Below are 22,288 nucleotides of genomic sequence, written 5' to 3' on the forward strand. Positions count from 1 at the left end.
GAAGTTCAAAGGAATGTCGGACCGCGCGCGCAGTCGTTGTCGTCGTCGTCGTCGTCGGTGGCAAATCCGGCTCCGCTTTCCGTGCCTGTTCTGCCAAATTAATTATTCCCACACCACAATTGGCAATTCCCGACGCCGGCTTCGTGCGCCCCGTCCGGCATACACGCCACTGTTATTGGAGCATGCACCCAAGACCGTCGCAGCAAACTAGGTTGGAACTACGTACAGAAATAGCTGGTCCTACACTACAGCACACCCGAGTCCTAGTAACAATCCATACGAGCATGGCAGTTGCATCACATTCTAACGTAAATGTCGTTGGGGCAGGAGAAACCGGAACCACTTGCCGACCCTCGCGCGGGCCCTACGCCTCCCTATGCCTCCTTCGTTCCCCGAGTCAGCTCGTCGAGCCCCTCGTCGTGGCCCCAAAATGCCGAGGATTCACCCGCCACCCCCGATTCGCCACCCTCGACGGCCTTATCCTCAGCATTAACCACGTCGGCTACACCAAGGCTTCGGAGGTATTGCTCCTTCACGACCGTCTCGATACGTTCCGCCTCGCGCTCCTCTTTGCTTCCGCGCCAGAGCACGCGTTCAAGTGTGTGCCGCACGAGCATGCGCACCAGGATGTATCCATGCGAGGCCCCGAGCGCTATGAGGAGCGCGGAGCTGAGCATTTGCTGCGTCGACGAGTCAGGGCTGCTCAAATGGTGATGCGAGTGTGAGAGCGATGTGCCCACCGGCTTGCACTGATTGGCCGGCCGGAATAGATATACGAGTGCCGAGTTCGTCAGCGCCGACAGCCAGGTGAGGAACGTGAGGGCGTCCAGCCAAGGACCGATTGTGTCGGTGCGAGTCGGAATCGGTCGCCGGACGTGTACAGTTATCTTGAATGCGTCAGACCTTAACTCCAACCAGTTGTTGATAAGTGACATCACTGGGTACGATGTAGTGAGCTAACATTGACCCGCTCGGTATAGTCAGAACCACACACCTGGTGCAAGCGGCCAGATGGTCGACCACAGGGACACATATCCGAACTGCGTAACCATTTCACTGTAGTCCGCGAAGAGGTCGTACGGCGGCAGGGCGACCTCCCGCTTGATACGGTCCATGAACTCGCGTTCCTCGCCTTCCAGCACAGGCCGTTCTGCTTCTGGGTTGCCTGACTGATCCTCGAACATCACCCGCTTCTTCTTGCCGTTCCCGTTGCTACTGGAAGCACCTGCGGCCGGGGCGGCAAGCGAGAGTCCTTTCCCGCTTCGCACGGACGCAACTGCGCGCAGGATGAACGGCAACCCGATCTCGAGGAAGGTGTTCACGACCTGGTTGGTTACCGTGAAGGCGAACATCTGATCTTGCAGACGCTTCGGGTTGAGCTTAGTCCGAGCATTGACGCTGTCTGTTTCCCAGAAGGTCCGGTTCGTCAGCGGGCTAGAGGAACTCGTGACCTTGCCCGTCGAAGTGGTGTTGAATGGTGCCGTAATGTTGGCCGAGATCGAGGTGAGGATCGAGCGTACCCAAGTCTTCGCAGAGGAGTCGTCGTGGAAAAGATAATACTGTACAAGTGCCATGACTTCTTCTCCGAACGGCACGTAGACGAAAGCCGACAACGCAATGCCTAGATAGGCGACAATTGCGGACAAGCTGAACGTCTTGACCGTCAGTGATGCGTCATGGGTAGACTGATGGCCATGGTTTTCCCAATTGGTGAAGGAGACCGCATAAGATTGGTAGATACTGAGCAGCCGAGGAACCAAGGCGGTGAAAAGGATTGTCGGACTGAAACCCTTGAGGAATGTCAGAGATGCACCTTCGAAACGAAGACGATGATAGTGTAACTCACGATTAGTTTATGTCCGGGGCCCGTGTACAGATGTGTGACGAATGCCTCGAAGACGAATATAGCGGTGAGCAGAACAGCGAGGACAGATGCGAAGAACAAGATGACGGGCAAGCTCGCGAGGGCCCTCAGGTCTTTCCGCCACCAGGAGAGCGGGACATATTGCGCTCTTCGCTTCTCAACGCGGAACGAGCCTTTGGTCCCCCAGCGAACAGACAGCTGTCGTTGCTTGATGCGCCACCATTCGACGAAGGTGATCGACCACAAAAGGAGGATGGAGGAGTATAGGGTAGAGTATGGCATGCCGAAGAAGAAGAACCCGACTCCAACGGCTGAGATAAACAGCAAATGTTTGGTGTAGAAGGATAGGAAATGGAAGTAGATAGCCACAGCTTCCCCGAACTATAGGATGTTAGGATATGTAACACTAGCAGCGGAGTACATTGCTCACCTGCTCGCGAATCTTGTCAAACTTGACGAAACCAAGCTGTCGTGTCGTCCACGCGCGGATCCACGCATCGTTGAATTCATGATCATGTAGCACCATGACGGATTCGACACGGTCCCAGCTCGATGAACCCGGTGCCACGCCGAGCCCTCCATCTGCCGGAGTGGCGGAGACGTACGTATGCACCAGGCGCAATCTATCTGCAGGGGTAAGCGGTTCGGATGAGAGGTCCCGGGTTCCTATAGGGTTGGTGGTGGGAAGCCCACACAAGAAGTCGGAGTATCTGCCAGACAGTCAGCACGGTTGCACGAGCGATAGCCAATCATTATAGAGCGTGTCTCATCTTCAGGGCCTACTGGCATACAGTACGCATCCCGGCTGTTCTCGCAGGGCAGCCTGTGTGAGAAACGCACGCGACACCCGCTTCCGAGTGACGTCATTGCGTATGACCACCGACGACGAATAGAAACCAACATCGAGCAATGCCTCTGCGACGGCAGCCGCAGTCAACTGGCAGCTACGTGGCAGCGCAATGCCGTGCGTACAACAGGCCGCCTGGGGGGGAACTCATCACGACGACTCGCATTCAGTAATTCGATACTCGCAAGACACAAGCGATGAATGGAAACAGACATAGGAGTTCCTCCGAGTCCGTGCCGTCTCTCTCTATCGCATATGGGCTCTAGAGCTCGCAACCCGAGTATGCCACCCCGAAAGGATGGCGATTCTGCGAGAAATGATAAGGAGCAAAGTGGCACTCACCGTTCGCGTTGCACCAGCCGCGTCAACGTGCTCTCCGGGCAATGAACAAGCACAAGCAGCTGTCCCTCCTTTTCGCCTCGCTTCCCGACTACCTGCAAGCGGCCGTTTTTGAGCACCTCGAGGAGTCGCGTGTACTGCTGGGTGGCCTGGCGCGCATTCTCCCTAGCTTGCGGTTTCGAGAGAACCCTGCCAGGAGACGAACGAAAGACTAAGACTAGGTCGACCTGAGGGGCCATGGCTGAGGGTGGAGACTCGGGAGACGACCAGAGAGACAGCGACGTGAACGAGGCTGCGAGATAACTTCACAGGAACACGAGGCTCCAGTGCGTGGCGTTCAGATCTCTACAAACCGGTTATAGAGAGCATTCGTCGGTCTGAAAGAGGAGAGAATCGTGGGTTCACGGCAGTTCTTCCCGGGTGAACTTTCGAGGAAGATGTCGTGTTTGTGGATCCAGTAAAGGAGGTTCGTCCTCCGCGTTCTCCCCATGGGGCCTTTGCGTAAGATGACGGTGCTGTCCGCTATGCGTGATACACATATACACATTGTGGATTTCCTTCACCGCTTGGATGGCTCAGTTGGTTAGAGCGCAGGTCTCATACAGTTGTATGACCGCAGAATGTGGGCAATCCTGAGGTCGTGAGTTCGATCCTCACTCCGAGCAAAGATTTTATCGATTTCCATCTTTTGTATTCTTCCCTTACGGTTGACCACGCTAGGGTGATATGTGCGTTGTCAATGTTCGTTATAAGAGGGGTTAGCCATAGATATAGGGAATACAAAGCAGACGTGAACTGTTCAAAAACACTACGCCGTTGCACCCACCCCTGGCGGTCCCTGCTGTTCGTTCTGTCTCCCATCACTACCAATGTCCATTCCCGCAAACTGGTTCGTCAATCCATAGTAAGGCTGTCCAGACACAGGCGGTCCCTCGCCCGCGACCGGTGAAGTAGGTCCAGCGGGTGCATACGGAGACGCGCCATAGGCTCCCGGCTGGGGCTGAGACTGAGGCTCCGCAGGCTGAGCCTTGCTGATGTGCAGAGGGGCAACCTGGCCGACCGGGTTGGAGTTCGGGTTCGGGGTCGTGTCCTGACTAGCGACCGAGTCCCCGGACAGAGTGCGAACCGGCGCGGGCGGGCCCTCCTTCACGCCAGGCACAGAGATGAAGTACACCGCGCCAGTGGGGTCTGTGCCGCCGTGCGCGTAGTACTGCGCCCAGGCCTGCACGTTGGGGTCGGCGTAGGTCGTGTTCGGATCGTAGACGTATGGTGGGCCGGTCTGCTGCGAGGCTTGCTGTTGCTGAGCCTGCTGCGGTTGCTCTTGTTGCACCTGAGCCTGAGGTTGCGGCTGCTCTTGTTGTACCTGAGCCTGCGCTTGGGGTTGCTGCTGGGCCTGGGTCTGAACCTGAACCTGAGGCTGAGGCTGCGTGTGAGCCAAGGGCTGGGACTGCACTTGGGCTTGCGGCTGCACCTGGGGCTGGAACTGCGGCTGCGGCTGCATCTGAGGCTCGGCTTGCACGCTTTGGGGATAGACCTGGGGTTGATGATGCTCGGGTTGAACACCGGGCTGCGGGTAGATCTGTGGCTGCGGCGTAGGCTCTGGGGCAACATGAGGGCCGGGCTGGGGACCACCACCAACATACGGGTGATGCTGCACGGGGCTGCCGGGATACCCTTGCGGCACTGGGGTCTCCATGGGAGTACCATACGGGTTGGACCCGGGGTAGCCCTGAGGCGGCGCTTGGGTGTAGATAGACTGCGGACCAGCACCAGGGTACGCGTTTGGGTCCCCGTACGGCGGCAGGGCTGGCGGCGCACCATGGGGGTAGGGACTCTCCGCCGGAGGCTGGTACGCAGCAGGCGCAGCGGGGTATGCGTTGTAGCCAGGCTGATCGTACAGACTGGGGTTCCATCCGTACGCTTGAGGACCGCCGGGAGCGACCTGAGGACCACCGGACTGCATATATTCTTGAGGGGCACGAGATTCAGGACGTCCGATGTACGACTGGCTGGGAGTCTGCATGTAGGCAGGGCGACCGTCGTATACTATGGCGGTGTCAGCTCGTGGCGACGCGTGCACATGGTAGCTGTAACATACCCCCTGTATGACGCGCCAGACTTTCCTCCATCATTCTGTCGAAGATTGTACGTGCTTTCACGAAGGTCTCATTCATGGAGACAAGGTCAGCTGTTCGTGAACATGTAAGAGCCTTCCATGAGCTGCATTCGATCTCAACACAAACCTCGCTTCTGGCTGTATTTGTCAATCAGCTTCACAATCTTGGGCCGCAAGGTCATGCAAGAACGATAAAGTTCCTGGAAATGTGCGTGAACAATGATATGCAGGAATGCATGAAGATAGGACACAAACCTGAATCTCTTCGTTGTCGGCGAGGTTGTCCCTGGCAGGGTCCATGTTGCGGAGCATCGTCAACAAGCGATCAACATTGGCGGCTTGCGAGAACACGGCCGCCTCTTGCTCCGCTTCCCGTGCAATCTCGGCTGCGGTAGGTTCAGGCAGCGGTTCCTAATAAGATGCGTTCAGGAGACCATATGAGCACGGTGACGACATGCATACCACGTAGTTCACGGGGAAGATGCCAGTGCGTCCCTTCAACTGCCCTCGCCACCAATCCTTGTAGTTCCGGTCCACAACCTTGATGATATCACCCTTCTCGAATGCGAGCTCTCCGGGCTCTGTGGGCTCGAAAGTATGCATGGCACGGACACGCGTGACAATCGGGATGCTATCTTGGGATGAATGAACCGACGATGGGGATGGGCTAGTGATCGTGGCGCTCGAGACCGTTGAAGGAGATGTGTCGACGGCCGAAACGGCCGGGGTAGAAGAAGACGGTACATAACCTCCATACGTCGGGGGTTGTTGAGCAGAGCTTTGCGCAGGATGGGAGGACGAGCCCGAAGGACCTGCTGCGGACGAAGACGAAGCCTGTGCCGAGCTCCCTGCACCGGAGCCGCTTGCACCACTCGACGAGGCGAGCGAGTATGCCTCCCATTGGGATCGACCACCCTTATCGTGCATGGAAAGCTCTAAGGCGCGCTGGAGCTCTTCCTCCTCGCGGCGCCGGACGTCGTCGTCGACGTCTGGAGGCGGCGGTTCGCTTGGCGTTTCAAACTTGTAACCTACGAGCGGATCGATATAGACGATGCAGACCTGTCTTGTCATGGTGACGCACCTTTCGACTTGAGGTTCTCGTAGCACTCCTCCATCAGACCGAGCGTGGGGTCTTTCTCAAACTCGGCGGTCCAGACCGCCACCATCGAGAGGGCACGCTTGCGTACTTTGTCATGGGTTGTCTGTGATGCCGGAGGTTCGACAGATGTCACCACATGTAAGAGGATGGATGGACGCACTCGATCGGTGATGAGCTTCTCCAAGCCCTGCGTAAATGCTCGTGACGATATCTCCCTCTGTACCTCGACACCGCAGTTCTTGGACAAGGCTTCAGCGAGCGTGAGGGTATACAGCTGGACATTCGGGTTTCGATGTGCTAGCCGCTTGAGCGACGCTGCGATTACATTGCGAGCTCTGTTAGAGCAAGGCTGGAGTAAGTATCGCAGGGGTCTCGCGTCAACAAGCTGCCCACCCTTGTTCCCCTTCCTCCTGAACCTTGTCGCATAGGTTCAAGATGAGCTCCCAGTTCTCGCTTGTAAGGTTCTCATCGGTCGTCTTTGCTAGAAGGGGGGTTAGGACCGACACTCGCTGGGTCGGATGCAAGGAAGACTCACCGACGATCTCGTCATACGGGTTCGGCTGGCCTCCCCTGAACATGTTGTAGAGTGTGCGGGTAGAGGAGGGACGAGTGGTGATGGAGAGAGGTGCGTATGCGACTGCGCGTAGTGCAGTGAGAGAGAGACGCCGCGGACAGTCGAGTGATGAGCACATTGGCCACAGAGGCGGTGAGTCTGACGGCCCGGCACATGCCGGAGATTCGCTCGATTTGGAAGCGACGCCACCGCCCGTCCAGGCTGCCCCAAGCACGCCCGCTGCTCTCTCTTCGCCACACCCTTTCTTCTCGTCTTCCGCCATGGCTAAGGGTCCGCATGTTGTCCTTGTCCCTCTGCTGCGTATGCTGATGCTACTTGACAGTTCCCAGAAATTTCCGTTTGCTCGAGGAGCTCGAGAAGGGCGAGAAGGGCATCGGCGACGGCTCCTGCTCGTACGGTCTCGAGGATGGAGACGATATCATGATGAGCCACTGGAACGGCACAATCATCGGTCCTGGACACGTCAGTACACGCTCGAGCTCTCTATGTCGTGATCGATGGAGCGAGCACTGACTGCCTCCCCGCTGCAGACTGTCCACGAGAACCGCATCTACAGCCTCAGGATCACATGTGGGGAGCACTACCCAGAACAGCCTCCTACCGTCCAGTTCGTCTCTCGTGTCAACCTTCCATTTGTCAGCCAAGTGGATGGCAAGGTCGACCCCTCAAAGCTCCCTGTCCTCGCACACTGGAACCGGAACTATAGCATTGAGACCGTCTTGGTGGAGATTCGAAGGTGCGCATGTCCTCGTAGTTCATTCTACCCTGTTACCAAACCATGCCTTAGGGAGATGGCGTCGATGAACAACCGGAAGCTCCCTCAACCCCCAGAGGGCAGCATGTTCTAGTGACCGCGTAGATGGCATGAAATGAACTGGCAGTATACACCTCGTTGTGATGAGTATTGTGTTTTAGTATCAATCAAGTATCTCCAATTGTTCCCTGCACATCTCCTTGCTGCCCTTGCACGTGGACCTAACTAATCACCTGGACGTACCAGATACACGAGTACCAACTTGCACCGCCCTCGGGCTTCAGGCGTCTCCACCTGGCGTTTGCAGGCTGGCCTTCTTCGGGTTCTCTGCCTCGAAGATATAGTCGATCTCCTCCAGGCTCCGTCCCTTCGTCTCCACGAATGTCAAGTAGATCACCAGAGCTCCAAGCGCATCCCAAAGGATGTAGAAAATGTAGAAGCGACGTACGTGTTAAACACGTTTGCGACGTTCACCAGCAGATTCATGAACGCCAGACCCTTTGCCCGGGTGCTGAATGTGAGGACTTCCGTAGGGTACAGCGACTGCGCCGGCGTCCACGAGAACGCGAAGACGACGAGGAAGACATACACGAAGGCTATCCCGACTCCTCCCACGACTGGATGTCCGGCTTGTTGCGCGGTGCACGCTGTGATGACAGCGACGGAAAGCGACATGCCGATGCTGGAGGTTATGAGCAGCTTCCGTCGACCGAGTCTGTCCATCCAGCGCAAGCCGGATAGAGCTGCAACCATCATGATTGGCGTTTGAAGGGCGTTCAGCAGAAGCTGGGTACGTTCGCTCGTGATTCCAGCGGTCTTCGCTGACCGATGTGATCGCACAGATCAGTTACATATCCTGTCACGCAAGAGAGAAGCTTACCCATGAGCGGAAAGTAGTAGCTGGTCGGGGGCAAGTCCCATTGTCCGAAGAACGCGATGCAGCTGATGAGAAAGGTGCGATACCGGGCGGAGCGTGAGTTGAAGAGGTCCCGAAAGTCCCACCACCGCTTGTCCGAGCCCTCTGCAGAGATGACTTCGAGCATCTCCTCGAGCTCCAGGGCGGCCACGGCAGATGCCGGATCCCCATCTCCATGGTATGCCACCAGGATGTCTTTTGCCTTGTCCACGCGTCCCTGACCGATATACCTGGCAGAATCTGCGTTCAGACGCTGTATGCGCAAGCACGACTATGCCTCACCATCTCGGAGTCTCCGGGATGAACCACACGAAAGTCAACACGAGCACTGAAGGGACCGCCTGCACGGCCAGCGGCACCCGCCACGTCCACTGAGGCGTCCCCTCCACGAAGTTCAGCCCATACTCCAACCACGTCGACCCAATCGTTCCCAGAAAGAAGCATGTCTGGTACGCTCCGGTTAAGACCCCACGGTACCGCGGATACGCCATCTCCGCCACATACGCCGGCCCTGCGGTCTGCACAAGGACCGCTCCGAGCCCGAGGACGAACCTCCCGCCCATGAGTGTACTGAGGGTGCGCGCGGTCGCCTGCATGACAACCCCAACGATGCAGATGAGCGAACCGAGGGCCATGCCAGCACGTCGGCCGTAGGTGTCAGCACAGGGTCCCGCGAAGAGGCATCCGGCAACGTTGCCGACAACGTAGAGCGCGGCGACGATACCTTGGTTGGAGGGTGTGATGCCGAAGTAGGACGTGAAGGTGTCGATGGCGGAGAGTCCACCTCACCGTGAAATGCCAGTGAGTGCTCAGTCGGCTCTTCGTATAGTTCGGAACGAAGGGCTCACCGAAGGTATTGGCGTCAAATCCGTTGGTAGCAGAGCACAGATAGGCGACGAAGAGACAACCATAAAGCCTGAGGAAGCTACGCCTGAAGGGGTTCAAGTTCTCTTGGAGCGACAGACGTCCGAGACGTGCGTCTGCCTTCTCGGCAGTATCATCCCTCGTGCGAGGGAGGTCCGCTGAGAAGTCTGCGTTGTCGAGGCGGGTGATACTGTCCTTCGAGCCGGGCATCTCTGGAAGACGCAACAGAGCCCACCCCGGCATCGATGAGCATATGTATGGCTGTTGGGGCTTCCCTCTCCGCGCGGAATGTCAGGTGCCCGTCCCTCAGCAGTCCTGAGTGTGTAGTGCAAGGTCATGGGGCTCTGCAATAGCGTACAATACTTCCTACGTTCAATAGTAGGCTATTAATATCCTTCCTGAGCTCTGTTGGCGAACTGTCGCCTTACTACGGCCGTCCGACTCCACCGTTCCTTGCGAAAGAGATAAGGTGACGTAATTGTCAATGCTGTTGAAACGGCCCACCATCCTGTGTCTTGAACCTGCAGCATGCATGCATTGCGAACGGCGAATCATTCTCTATATCTATCCCCGTATGATGTTCGAGAATGCAATGTGAAGACATTCACAAAATACTCTCAAATCTACGACAGGTAAGTCTGAGTCTGTTCACGAATGAATCGAACTGGCACCAGGGCAACAACGAGACGGTCATAACCTTACTATCGGCTTGCGGTCGGTTAAAAGAACATACGTCTCTCTCGAGCTGTGAAGCAACAGATAGGCTGATACTGTCTGGCCATTGCGTACAACTTTTAAATCATCGTACATTCATGTCACTGCTCCGTCTTTTGGGATCCTACATATTCCCAAGATCAGATGTACAAGTTAGAATTTCTCACCCGTTCATCCAAATCCGCCCACAACCTCGCAAGCGGCTTATCCGTGCCCTTCGCCAGTGGCTGCACAAGCCTCCACATCTCCTCTGCAACCTCCTCCTTTTTCGCGTCCGCATCGACCGCAATCCACCTCGACCCGTCGCCCATCTCCACCCCGATGCGCTCGAACACATGCTCGACGCGCTCCTGGAACTCGGACTTCTCGTATCTTTCCGCGCCGAAGCCGCCCCGCGCCTGCTGCTGCTCGGGCGAGACGGCGAGGAAGAGTGTGAGGTCTGGCGCGGGCAGGTAGACGTCGGGGCCGCGACACCATTCGTACGACATGCCGGGGGCGTTCTTGGCGGCGGAAAATGCGATCCCAGAGAAGGCATACCGGTCGCAAATGACGATCGTTCCAGCCTCGAGGGACTCCTCTATGGACTTGCTACATTGTGGCGCGGAGTTGGCACAGTCCCAATAGAGTTGTGAGGACAGTAGTAAGGACTCACGCGAGTTCCCATCGATTTGCGGAGAAGAGGAGGTGTATTGAGCGATCATCCATCTCGGACTGAGACTGCAGGTACGAGTCGATCAGTTTACCGATCGGTGTAGTACGATCTGCGAGAAGTTGCATGAGTATGTTTTCTGAGGAGATTGAACTAGAGCCCACTCACTCACCGGGAAACTTGATGAGCCGTACGGACACCCCAGCAGCCTTGAGCCGCTCGTCGAGGAGTGAGACCTGTGTACTCTTCCCTGACCTGTCGAGCCCTTCGACGACAATAAACGAACCGCGCGTCTTGCGTTCTGGCATGTTTTGGATGTTTCAAGCCTCGGAAGGACCTATGAGTAGAGCGCAAGACGGGATGAAGGAGGTATAGAGACGCGTCAACGCGATCGACGACGCGTCGCGCGTCCTCGGCAAACCCCATTTGGTACCTTCTCAGTGAGCGTCAAGCTTGTAGTACATACCAGCAACCACCGCAACGACGACATACAAGCTTGCCCCTCACGCGACAGACGCAACACATCAAGACGCCGCAAATTTCGTGCCGTCTAATGTTGAAGGACGTTGCGTCAGGACCAAACCGTGAAAGTCGACATCGTGATGTCTCGTGCACCGTGTATAATGAAAGACAATGTAATCGCGTACACCGCATAGTAAGCTACAAAAACATGGCCAGACGTGGAGGAAGGCCATGCGCATGGTGCAACGAGGTCATCTCCGGTAACCCCGCCCACCAGTGATATCCTTCGCCTTCATAGCCCGTTTCCGCTCGCGCTCCTCCTCTCTCGCCCGGGCGCCGCGTTGCCTGGGATCGATCACCTCGTACTCGCGCTCCGCCTTCGCAACCTCCTCCTCATTGCCCTTCGGGAAGTGCAGCATGTGCCCCAGGAAACCCACATCATCATCGACCTCCATTCCTTCCTCCTCTTCCACAGCGGGCTTCGACTCATCCTCGCCAGCGCCCTCCGCAGCTTCCCCACTCTCCGCCGGGGGTGGCGAGGCGGCAAGCGTCGTGCTCTTCAGCTTCGAGCGGAAGCTGTTAAGCGTGGCGAGGATATCGCCCTCGTCCTTCCGCTTGCCCTTCTTGCTGTTCAGCCCGCGGTTCTTCGCGTACTTGGCCATCTCCTCCTCCAAGTACGACGACTTCTTGGGCTTCTTCTGCGCGGGCTCATCATCGTCGCTGCCCGCACCGCGCCGCGTTAGCTTGCGGATCTCGGCCTCCATCTTCTCGATCTCGGCCTTCCGTGAATTGCTTGCAGCGGCCTTTTCGCGCTCATGTTCTTCGCGGATCCTGGCCAGGTCGGCGTCTTTGTCTTTCTTAAAAGATTTCTTCTCCGTTTCGACCTGAGAGGGCGGTAAGGACACACGTAGACAGACAAGACATGGAGTGCATACCGGTTCTGCGCTGCCCTCGTCTGGCCGTTCTCGTTTTGACGACTTCTTTGAGGATTGTGGCGGGACCCCGGGGATTGAAGGCATCTCAGGCTGAAGCACTGTCCAGTCGGTGTTAGAGTGCATCCCTGCAGGATGTAGACGTAGAATACAAACGCACGATCTGGTCGCACAATAGGCTTCTTTTTGATTAAGACAGGCTCCTCTTCTGCCTCCTCGTCTGCGCCGAAGCTCAGTAGTTTTACATCCCTGAAATTCCTCCACATCAGCTCACAGCTAGTCTCGCATCACGTACAGTACTCACTTCTTTGCTCCTCGACGCCGTTGTTCCTCTTCGCGTTCCCGCTGTGCCTGCTCTCGTGCTCGCTGCTGGACACGCTTCTCCTCAGCAGTTATACGCGGCACAATGTCTTCAAAGGGATTGTCCACGATGCGTACGCGCTTGATCTTTGGCGGACTATCGAGGACGTGATCAGCATGAGCATGTGGCTAGTATAGTTTGCAATCACGTACTATAGTGGTCGCTCATTGTCGTCAAGCTCTAGCGGACGTGACCTAAGACAGAGCAGGAGATATAGAACCGGAGGCGGGCTTACCCATTTCCCCAATCTTCAGCACGTCTGCGAACGGATAATCAGCAGGAGCACAAGATACACGAGTGAGTGACGTACTGAAGAAGGTGTCTCCAACGACACGCCCGAACAGTGTATGCTTGCCGTTCAGCTCATCTGCGCGGTCTGCAAGGTGGCATGGCATTCAACGTGCAGGGCCTCGAGTTATAGGTGGAGCGTGCAACACCCACCCAGTGTGATGAAGAACTGAGAGTCATTGGAGTTCTTTGTACCGTTGTTCGCCATGCCTACCAGTCCACGGTGAACGAACCTCAGCCGGGGGTGAATCTCGTCCTCGAACGGTTCTAATGGCCATAATGAGCGCGGGGAGTTCGTCACGACAATAGGGAGAAACGCACCTCCATAGAACGACTCTCCACCACCTCCGGTCCCAGTCCTGTCTCCCGTCTGCACCAAGAAGTTGGGAACGACCCTGTGGACTACGTTAATCCCTCTCAGCGCGAGGACCTCGCAAGGTGACCATACCGGTGAAATATCACGCCGTCGTAGTATCCTAGGAAGCGTAAACATAGTACGCGCGCATAGAGTGACAGCCCAGCGTACCTTCCATAGCCAGCGCTATCAGGTTCCGACATGTTTTGGGTGTTTCCTACAGCACGACCGTCAGTGTAAACGGGGCCTCAGGCTAGCGGGGTCGCCCACACCTTCGACCAGAGCTCGATGTCGATCTCTCCCACAGTCGTCTCCAATATTATGCGTCCGCGAGTGGGTAAGGCCATGATGTGAAAGTTCGTGGAGAACGGTAGTGGTGGTCGAGCGCGAGGTCGCGTTCACGGTCTATGACGCGCGCCTCGATCTGCAAGACGCGTCGGACGCTCGCCACCACCCCGCACCCTCACCAAGACCTTCACTAGCACTCCTCGCTCGACTTCAGTCTCCACTCTCCAGCTCTTATTCGGCCAACATCACCATGAACGAAGCAGGTCCAAGCAACCGAAGGCAGCCCAAGGCGATGTACCATAACCACAACGGCTTCACGCAGCAGGTGGACATCAAGATGTCCGGGCTGGGCTTCGCGCAGTCCTCGCAGGTCAACCTGCACGCGATCGCTGCAAATCCCAAGAAAACATCGAAGGCAGAGCGGCAAGAGCTGTACGACGCGTTGCAGCGACGGCAGGTTGTGGAGGACATGATGGAGCTCCAGGGGACGTTCTTCCCCGGGTGAGCGCGTGTCCGGGCTCTCTTTTCGGTGGCACTCCGAGTTTGCTCGCTGGTACTGACGTTTGCGCGTTATGCGATTAGACTTGAAGTGATCAAGCGGACGAACGAAGAGCCCGAGACATCCGAGGCGCTGAAGGAGCGCATGCAGGAGCTGCAGAAGAAGCACACCGAGGAGGTCCGCACGCTGTACGAGTGGCACGCGCAAGACTACTACGACGAGATGCTGGACATGTCTCGCTCGCAAAACGACTGCGGAGATCCTGACACGGAGGTGCGTAGTGCATCGATCCCTCGCTCTCCGTGGCAGTCCGTGCTGAGAATGCACGCATGCACTTTTGTGCAGGCGTTCTACCAGAGGTCGCGGTCGTGCTACGACATCGCAACGTCGTTCGACGACGAGCTCGATAGGCACCATCATGCTTATCTCAACACTATGATCTCGCTCGTGCAGCAGAGCAACCTCTTCCGCGCCCGCGCGGAGGCAGCTAAGAAGTGGCGCGACAAGCAGTTTCCTGCGACTATCACCGCCTTCCACAACAATCCCAACAAGGAAGTGCAGGTGCGCTGCCTTTGCGCCATGCTGAATCCTTCTACGCTGATCTGTCCTATCGTTTCAGCTCCGCGTTGCGAAGTTTCTGACGTTGGACGATGTTGGCCAAGACCGTTACCTGACGGAGTTCGGCTGGACTTGGCGGCAGGTGACGCCATTGATCAAGGAGTATAAGCAGAACGTAAGCCTCCTTTCCCTCGCATGTCGACTCCAGGTTGAAAGTTGGGTTGTCTCCTTCATAGCACACGTTCCAGTCCGAAGTTCAGAGGCTTCTACGAGACCTGGAAGCTCGAGATCCTCGGAGGCGAGACTGAATGCGAGATCAACATCCATCCTAGCCATCTTACACCGCCTTTCTTGATGCATTTCGCGTGAGTATTTAGGGGTCTGCGGTGTCGAGGACCATTGATGTCCACCTACGGTCTTCGCCAACGGGGCGTCCTTTGCACACAGGACAAGTTTTCATGGGGCAGAGGACATCTTCTCCCCGTGCCGAGTGTGGGACATTACCAGACTCTGACATACTTTGGGACGAGTGGCAACGTGCCGATTGTATCCTTGACCATGTTCGAAGACTACCCGCCCATGTTGGCAGATGCACGAGGTGACCTCTGAATGTACATGTAATCCTTGGCACGACTCACCCAACGCAAGATCCTTTATCTTGGTGGCGACTGCTTGCCTTGAGGCAACGCTTACGTCTGCAGTATTCCCAGCAGCACCCGGATCTTGGCCGTGTTGTTGCATCGAGGATAGCTCGGCAACAGATAGAACTCCGCTCCGCGTTGCGCGCTCTTGCCCGGTTTGTTCAGGGAGACCACAAACAACGCTAGCCGTAAGTGTCCTCGCCCTCAGTCTTCTTTGTGGTAGAACACGAGGGCAAGCCGCAGCGTATGAAGCTTCCAGCTGATGGAACACTTCTACAGGTAGACCATCCGAGACATTTGGGACCACTGTCTGAAGCCGTTGGGAATGGATTGGCCCGACTCATCCGCGCGACTCTCGATTATCCTCCTCCCGCATAATGCATCGTCGTTGTGCACTTTTGTCGCTATTCTGACCCTGTAGAACGATGCATCACGTGACAAATTCGGGGATGTTGAGCACGACGCCAAAGGGCAAATGAGGTCTGCCAAACGCATCCGTTGTCCCTCCGTGCGGCTGGCCAACACGTGGCGGCCGTGTTCCTCATGCCACTGCCACAGCCCCGCTCATATGTGTTCTGCCGAAAGAGGCAAGTGCCCTGCCACTTCCGGCGCGAAGGTTTGCTTCTTTCGTTTCGAAGCCGTGGCGGAGTTCAAACTGGCTGCAGCCTCAGCAGACATAAATACCCCTCCCCTCCCGACATACCCTCTCAGACACCTTGCCTTCGCTCTTCCTCTTTACACTTGGGACTTGCTCTCTGCTCCTCGCACCACTCGGCGTCCGGACATCCCGGCACAATGAAGTGCCTCGTAGTAGGGTGAGCCACTCACTTCTCCTGGCTGCCCACCTCTGACGCCACACCGTTCAGACGACCTCTGTCAACTAGCGGCTTGATGACTGTATGTGGCTCGAGGTGACTTGGTGCTGGCAGGCTGGCTGTGGGTGAGCGTCTCTGTCTTGGCTACCGCTCTTCAAGCTGCGACAACCACCGGACGGACTCGGATGCGGCGGCTGACCAGTCTCTGTCATGTCGGTGGCTATATGCGCTCCAGTCGTCGGCGACTCTCAGCAACACTGTCAACAATCTTGTCTCTACCATCTCCGAGGTCTTAGGCGATCAACGACGACACTCGACCGCTGTGGCGACACTCAACAATGGCGACCTTCGCGTCGGTGAGGCTGGCGTTAGGCGGCATGAGTTCAGCAACTCTGGACGATGAGACAGCCTCCAGTGTCGACGATCAGCAGGTAGCTTCGTCTTTGCCCTGGACTTCTCGTTCTTCACTTCGGCTCTTCTAAAGCCCTGTGGCGACTCGTTACCGGCAATCAAGATCGTTCAAAGCCGCCTCAAGGTCTCTCAGTGTCGTTTCTGCAAACATCTGTTGTATGTGTCTTGTCTTCGATCGTCCATGTTCCCGGCGCGTCGCGCCCATGTATCCTTCGCTGTTATGAGTGGGAAGCTCGCAGCATGTCCTGGAGCGTGGTGGGATTGGGCTTATGTCCAGTCTCGGGGGTCGTTTTGGCTGCTGTCCGGGGCAACCGGCAGCGGCATCCCTGGAAGCCCCTGAAATCCTTCCTGCCACAAGGCGCAAGGCGGCTGTAGTCATCTACGCCGACCGAAGGCCAGGTTAACCCCGCGCTCCTCCCTTCAATGGGCGGGGACACGCCCGCGTTTATGGGGCTCACAATGAAATGAAAAGCTTCCACTCCAATCTTTTTGTGTGACTCTGTGTGATGCGTCTTGATTTTGTTTAGCAATGTGGTAGGACTGGCTACGTATACGTGCCCAGACGTGCCCCAAGGACGGATGTACTCTACAAGCGCCCGTGCTGAACTTGAAGTGGCTATGCGGTTCAATCATCGTAGGCAGTACTGCTATCCTCCACCGTCGCAAACATCTACGAGAGTATCCCCGCCCGCGATCGAATACATCAACCTGACAAGGTAATACGTGCTCCTCCTTCACCAGCCGCACTCTTTCACGCTCTTCGAGCTACGCATGTGCCCGCTCAAAATGAACTCAAAGCCTAAGATGCCAGGACTCAGTTACCAGTAGCTACCATCGTCGTCTAGTGGTACGAAGAGATCATTGAGCACTCGAGCAGGAGGCCCTCTGGGGCGGCAAGGAGCGGTACAAGATCGGGAAGGCATGAACGTGTTACGTGAAGAAGTGGCCACCGTATCTCACGTTAACGCGCCACTACACTACATCTCAGGTACGAACCGACTCCTGTCTAGTGTTATCCAGGTCCTCATGTTCGCTTGTAGTGAGCTCTTCCGTCGTGTCTATGGGCCAGTCGTACGATGTTGACCTCGACCCTCTCGTACGTCCGCCGCTGTCCACACGAGTCGGTGTCTTCTGCCCCACGAGCGGCTGTGGTGACCAGGAACACCTCCGCCCTGACCCTTACAATGATGGGCAGGCTGAGGCTGCGGCTGTGCAACAGGCCCGAATGACTTGTCGATGTGTTACGTGCGAAGAATATTTGTTCCTTCCTTGGCGGTGCGATACATGACTCGAGCCGATTCCACATTGCTCGCGCCTTGGCGCGGGCGCCACATGGCCGTGAATGGCGGCAAGGTGCGCTACTTACGACGGAGGCTGTACTATGGTTTAGCCGCTGTCACTGGGTGGGCGCCGGGCGTATAAAGTCCAGGAATACCTGTCTCTTCCAGATTCACTCACCCACATCAAGTCATCTTCCGATTCGCACAATGCCGCACCGGTTCCCTTCGCCGTTCATGTTCGAGGATCGCGAGCCCACGACTCTTGTCGAGCTTCGCATGCGATCCTTCTCTGGCAAAATTCGCTCCAAGCCGAACTGGTGGGAGAAAGTAGACAATCCAACCATTGTCAACAAATGGCGCCAGGAAATGATCGAGCAAGATCGCGCACTGGTCGACAAGCTGTGGGCAGGCAAGGAGCGCCTCATCTGTGAGGAAGACAACAAGAAGTGGCCGCGCGACCCGATTACCCAGATCCAGCTCGACTATATCTTCGACGAACTCAAGTACGAGGCCGCTCAGCGTGACGCTGACACAGGTATCTTTGTGAGTTCTGTGGTAGGTTAGTGACTCACAGCTCACGCGGAGTGCACAGGCGACGTCGATTCCCAAGGTGTATGAGTCGAGGTCGCTCATCCCCGCTGAGCTCAAGGATGGACTCGTCGGGGCAGTATCTGTTCTCGAAGGGGTTCCAGAGGACCAGAAGGACTGGCACCCTGGATCAAATAAGCAGGTCCTCGATCTCGTACATCCTTCCCTCTACTGTCTGGTAATCGGCGAGTCCTACGTTCGCAAGGAGCACGCCAGTGGTGGTGATCCGCTCGAGGTCCTCACACAGAAAGCATACACCGAACGCCGCCCGGACTTCAGCGACCTCACTCGGTGGCCGCCCGAATCCTACTTCCTGTCCGAGAAGTACCAGTGGCTTCCGACCGACTTTGCCGTCTCCGAAAACGGCGAGGTCAAAGCTCTCGGGTACATAAACAACCTGCACCCGTCCCGCCATGCCGCGATGTATCCGCCCATCATATCCATCCTCGCGCGATTCGTGCCGATGTTCGAGCGCGTCCTCTCCGACGTCCTTTCGGACGAGCCTCCTCTTGCTGTCCAGGTCGACGCATGCGGGTGGTACGACAATATCGACCCTCCTTGTCCCGGCTATGACGACGATGAGGTGTATGAGGCGTGGGTGCACGAGCACCAGTGGCCCGTCATCCCCGACCCTGCGCCCTTCACGCCCCCGTTTCTCAGGGCCCCCGTCAAGAAGTCGTTCCAGGACTACTCCTGGCCAGGCATGCCTAGCGAGCCGGAACCCCTAAAGCGCATCGAGTACTCCCTCAAGGGCCGCAAGCTGCAAGTGATCGTCAAGCTTGCGAACATCGTCCTTACTCCCGAGAGCCCGACGTACGCAGGCGGGGCGTGGCACGTCGAGGGCATGGCCAACGAGAACATCGTCGCGACGGGCCTGTACTACTATGCGTGCGAGAACATCACCGAGTCGCGCCTCGACTTCCGCGTCACAGTGGGCACGCAGGACGGCATAGACATGCGCTACCAGCAGTCGGATCACCGCGGGTACGTCGCTGCATACGGGTTCGGGGGCGGCCACTCGAAGAACCAGAATCTTGGGCACATCGTGGCGGAGGAGGACAAGTGCATTGCGTTCCCGAACACGTACCAGCATCACGTCGACGCATTTGAGCTCATGGACAAGTCGAAGCTCGGGTATCGGAAGATTCTGTGCTTCTTCCTCGTCAATCCCGAGACAGATATTCTATCGACGACTCACGTCCCGCCGCAGCAGGCGGACTGGTCGATGGACGAGCTGGAGAAGGCGCCGGCATTGCAGAACTTGCCGGTCGAGCTCTTCAACATGATTACCGGGTACGTCAAACCTGGCATGATGACACGCGAGAAGGCAGAGGAACACCGCGCGGAGCTGATGAAGGAGCGCTCGAAGTTTGTCGTTCAGCACAACAAGAAGGTGTACGAACTCGAGTTCAATATGTGCGAGCACTGACCATTGGATGGTGCGAGCCATATGAGGTACAGAGATCGATCTTGTGGCCAAGTCGTTTCCATAGTAAGTAGAAGTTTGTATACGGGTCGCAGACGGCGTGGGGTCGGACAGGATGCACTGAATGTCCGGACATTGGGAACCCTGATCGGAGAGATAGCACTTCATGAATTCATTGCACCAAAGTCGAAATACATTCAGGCAGTCAAGGAAGAAGATTCTCACCTCGACGAGTATTTGAAGGCAGCACCTAGCTAGTACGCTATGACGCGCGTTTGCAGATATATAGTACCGGGTCTCAGATCCAGGTAGGATCCTGGGAACGGGGCTGTGCGAATTCTGGGAATGTCCCATACTTTCAGGCTCGTCGTCTAGGCTCCTGACCTTGCCACCATCGTGCCAGTGCCACAGCCCGAGGACCTCTCTGAACCGGACGAGGAAAGTAAGTGGTCACTTTCGGTCTTCGCACCTCTTTCCGAACCTCTCATCTCTTGCTGAAGCATTCGCAACATCGCAAAATAGTACAGATATCGTTCAACCCGTCCAGTGCACATAGACATCGGGCCCTCTGGAGTCCGAGACACGTATAGGATTATTCGGGAATCGTCCAACTTGCCGTATGATTCACTTACATGTTTTATCGAGAATGCGACATGGCTGATTCAGTCGTCCAGATCATGGCTCCCGACCTCCCTGGGGAGATGACCGACTCCATCATCGGCGCTGTGCCGGTCGATGACAAGAAGACGCTGTGCAGCTGCTCACTGGTTTGCCATGCTTGGCTTCCGGCAAGTAGGCACAGGCTTTTCACGACCATCAACCTTTTCGACAGACAGACCTACGATCTACTAGTTGATCGGGTGCTCCATTCAGACGACATGAGGTCATACCTGACATCGGCGACACGCCAGATCACTCTGGCCTCCAACCCGAGGGATTACAAATTCCCACAACGCGCGGTGCCATATACCTTCTTCCACGTGTTTCATGGATGCTTCCCCATTGTCAAGACTTTGCATCTGGAAGGGCGTAGCCTGGAATCAGCTGTGCGAACCACAGACCCCCTACTCCTTTCTCAATTCATCAATCTCAGATATTTGAGAATGCAATGTGTGTACGTTGACTGCTCGTTCACTACTCTCCGAAGAATGATATCTGCTCTCGAGGCTCTGGAAGAGCTGGAAATAAACGAGGTCTGGGTGCAAGCTTCCAGCCCGTTGTCACAATGGAACCTGGGGTCCTCCCGCCGTTGGGGTTCCAAGCTGCGCTCCTTTCGAAGCAAATACTAGAACTCACTCGAAGACTTTGACGGCCAATCCCCATTGCCAAAGTGCTGCCTAGGTGCTTTCATGCGCTGGTTGTCGACAACCTCAGCCTCGAACCTCGAGGAGTTAGAAATTAGTATTGCGTTGCTCCAAGCACCGCCTAGTCCAATCCTAGGTGAGTACTGTCCATGCTTGACAATCCCGCCACCTCTCATCTCCCACGCTAACACTCCGCGCACACAAGATCTAGTAGATGGCCCCGAGTGCAGGTCGTTTTTCCAAATGGTGGGGTCTTCAGTGTCCTGGCTGACACTGGAGATCACCGGCGGTAGTAAGTCTCGGTTTCCTACGATTTCGAAGTTTGCACAACCAGATATCCTCTGATTTGGAGCGACAGTGGCAATTCCCCTCTCGTACTTCACGAACCTATCAGAACTCATACTCGCCGCCACGGTACAAAATGGCATGGTGCCGCCGATAACATGGAATCAGGTCTGTTCATCGCTGAGCCAGTTGCGGTCCCGACTCCGCTATCTCCGGCTCTGGAAGGTCGAATACCGTGAACCCAGCTGCGGCGGCAATATATTCCACGTCGACCGCTGCTTGTGTCTAACGCCAGGCCCCGACATCGAGGAACTCGATGCGGTCCTCGCTCAGGATATATTCAAAAATCTGGGTGAGGTCGAGTTCCACCTGGTCAGGACCTTCGCTTGTCCCACCGACGTTCCCTCTGGATGGGTCCGGCCTGGACATCCCCCGTGCCCTCCACTCAGCCTCAGCGAGTTATTGCCTCATATGCGGAAGGCTATGCCACAGTTGTATGCGAGAGGTATAATCACCTTCACATCCGATGAGACTTGGTGAGTCTCCTGTATCGAGTACCGATATCAGTGGCTAACTGGATCACTCATGGCATCCCAGGATTTATCGGCACCCGGCTCAAGCTTCCACAATTCCCCCTACTTCTCCTGAAATGTCTGCATAGTCGTTTTTCAACCAGAGACAGACAAGCAGAAGTAGTACGTCCGCTCGGCAACTGTGGATGATGGATTGAATGACCGAAAACAGACACAGCGCCTTACTCGCCCAACTGAACATATGTATCTCACCATGCTTTAGTCCACGTTCATCCTGTAACCATCACAGAAATCCGAAAGAGAAACCACAGGGCATGTAAATCTCCTCTAGAATATCGCGCTAATCTTAAGTGTTGCATTTCAATGACTTGGATCTAGAACTAGGCTGAGGACGATCCATAGTAACAAGGTCGAGCATGATTGTTCATTATATGCATGGATACGAACATATGCTCTACATGCGGAAAGACTCTACAAAGATTGTTGCAACAAGGTAACCCAAATCGCACACAGCGGAATACGACAA

The 22,288-nt window shown here is 56.2% G+C and overlaps 9 protein-coding genes and 1 non-coding gene across 10 annotated transcripts; 5 read left to right on the forward strand and 5 right to left on the reverse strand.

Annotated features, from left to right (window-relative positions):
• Positions 1 to 232: 232 nt before the first annotated feature.
• On the reverse strand, positions 233 to 3,518 carry L226DRAFT_533351 (DUF590-domain-containing protein). The gene is made up of 6 exons (XM_067680440.1): positions 3,054 to 3,518; positions 2,295 to 2,574; positions 1,847 to 2,245; positions 995 to 1,790; positions 741 to 937; positions 233 to 680 (listed from the first exon to the last, which is right to left on the reverse strand). The coding sequence occupies exons 1-6, from the start codon at positions 3,287 to 3,289 to the stop codon at positions 375 to 377; spliced, it is 2,214 nt and encodes a 737-aa protein (XP_067536807.1). The 5' UTR covers positions 3,290 to 3,518; the 3' UTR covers positions 233 to 374.
• A 96-nt stretch (positions 3,519 to 3,614) lies between these two features.
• On the forward strand, positions 3,615 to 3,715 carry L226DRAFT_t80. The gene has a single exon. It is a non-coding gene; the product is annotated as a tRNA-Met (tRNA).
• On the reverse strand, positions 3,709 to 6,931 carry L226DRAFT_483861 (uncharacterized protein). Its single transcript, XM_067677031.1, has 9 exons — positions 6,801 to 6,931; positions 6,659 to 6,746; positions 6,426 to 6,600; positions 6,248 to 6,368; positions 5,629 to 6,194; positions 5,422 to 5,577; positions 5,294 to 5,366; positions 5,149 to 5,238; positions 3,709 to 5,096 (listed from the first exon to the last, which is right to left on the reverse strand). The coding sequence occupies exons 1-9, from the start codon at positions 6,841 to 6,843 to the stop codon at positions 3,859 to 3,861; spliced, it is 2,550 nt and encodes an 849-aa protein (XP_067536808.1). The 5' UTR covers positions 6,844 to 6,931; the 3' UTR covers positions 3,709 to 3,858.
• A 168-nt stretch (positions 6,932 to 7,099) lies between these two features.
• Positions 7,100 to 7,687, forward strand: L226DRAFT_569531 (UBC-like protein; the record flags this gene model as incomplete). The annotated part of the gene is made up of 4 exons (XM_067684322.1): positions 7,100 to 7,109; positions 7,162 to 7,301; positions 7,370 to 7,575; positions 7,627 to 7,687. The coding sequence occupies 4 exons, from the start codon at positions 7,100 to 7,102 to the stop codon at positions 7,685 to 7,687; spliced, it is 417 nt and encodes a 138-aa protein (XP_067536809.1).
• Positions 7,688 to 7,935: 248 nt separating this feature from the next.
• Positions 7,936 to 9,583, reverse strand: L226DRAFT_611660 (MFS general substrate transporter; the record flags this gene model as incomplete). The annotated part of the gene is made up of 4 exons (XM_067686300.1): positions 7,936 to 8,414; positions 8,474 to 8,739; positions 8,792 to 9,293; positions 9,358 to 9,583. 4 exons carry the CDS (start codon positions 9,581 to 9,583, stop codon positions 7,987 to 7,989), a joined length of 1,422 nt encoding a protein of 473 aa, XP_067536810.1. The 3' UTR covers positions 7,936 to 7,986.
• A 549-nt stretch (positions 9,584 to 10,132) lies between these two features.
• L226DRAFT_505544 (thymidylate kinase) lies at positions 10,133 to 11,097 on the reverse strand. The gene is made up of 3 exons (XM_067678033.1): positions 10,909 to 11,097; positions 10,740 to 10,848; positions 10,133 to 10,675 (listed from the first exon to the last, which is right to left on the reverse strand). Exons 1-3 carry the CDS (start codon positions 11,042 to 11,044, stop codon positions 10,228 to 10,230), a joined length of 693 nt encoding a protein of 230 aa, XP_067536811.1. The 5' UTR covers positions 11,045 to 11,097; the 3' UTR covers positions 10,133 to 10,227.
• A 229-nt stretch (positions 11,098 to 11,326) lies between these two features.
• L226DRAFT_505546 (cyclophilin-like protein) lies at positions 11,327 to 13,517 on the reverse strand. The gene is made up of 12 exons (XM_067678034.1): positions 13,407 to 13,517; positions 13,306 to 13,351; positions 13,228 to 13,255; positions 13,101 to 13,174; positions 12,933 to 13,046; positions 12,802 to 12,867; positions 12,727 to 12,750; positions 12,644 to 12,671; positions 12,435 to 12,587; positions 12,291 to 12,379; positions 12,134 to 12,231; positions 11,327 to 12,082 (listed from the first exon to the last, which is right to left on the reverse strand). Exons 1-12 carry the CDS (start codon positions 13,479 to 13,481, stop codon positions 11,450 to 11,452), a joined length of 1,428 nt encoding a protein of 475 aa, XP_067536812.1. The 5' UTR covers positions 13,482 to 13,517; the 3' UTR covers positions 11,327 to 11,449.
• An 83-nt stretch (positions 13,518 to 13,600) lies between these two features.
• On the forward strand, positions 13,601 to 15,125 carry L226DRAFT_533358 (uncharacterized protein). The gene is made up of 5 exons (XM_067680441.1): positions 13,601 to 13,923; positions 14,005 to 14,194; positions 14,267 to 14,482; positions 14,541 to 14,654; positions 14,716 to 15,125. The coding sequence occupies exons 1-5, from the start codon at positions 13,673 to 13,675 to the stop codon at positions 14,785 to 14,787; spliced, it is 843 nt and encodes a 280-aa protein (XP_067536813.1). The 5' UTR covers positions 13,601 to 13,672; the 3' UTR covers positions 14,788 to 15,125.
• A 2,676-nt stretch (positions 15,126 to 17,801) lies between these two features.
• Positions 17,802 to 19,643, forward strand: L226DRAFT_505549 (uncharacterized protein; the record flags this gene model as incomplete). The annotated part of the gene is made up of 3 exons (XM_067678035.1): positions 17,802 to 18,169; positions 18,219 to 18,881; positions 18,945 to 19,643. Exons 1-3 carry the CDS (start codon positions 17,834 to 17,836, stop codon positions 19,641 to 19,643), a joined length of 1,698 nt encoding a protein of 565 aa, XP_067536814.1. The 5' UTR covers positions 17,802 to 17,833.
• Positions 19,644 to 20,721: 1,078 nt separating this feature from the next.
• On the forward strand, positions 20,722 to 22,157 carry L226DRAFT_370946 (uncharacterized protein). The gene is made up of 5 exons (XM_067674305.1): positions 20,722 to 21,080; positions 21,150 to 21,236; positions 21,303 to 21,765; positions 21,827 to 21,924; positions 21,980 to 22,157. Exons 1-4 carry the CDS (start codon positions 20,990 to 20,992, stop codon positions 21,888 to 21,890), a joined length of 705 nt encoding a protein of 234 aa, XP_067536815.1. The 5' UTR covers positions 20,722 to 20,989; the 3' UTR covers positions 21,891 to 21,924; positions 21,980 to 22,157.
• The last annotated feature ends 131 nt before the right edge of the window (positions 22,158 to 22,288 follow it).

This window comes from Lentinus tigrinus (genome assembly GCF_003813185.1).
Source record: "Lentinus tigrinus ALCF2SS1-7 unplaced genomic scaffold L226scaffold_8, whole genome shotgun sequence".
NCBI classification, from domain to species: Eukaryota; Fungi; Basidiomycota; class Agaricomycetes; order Polyporales; family Polyporaceae; genus Lentinus; species Lentinus tigrinus.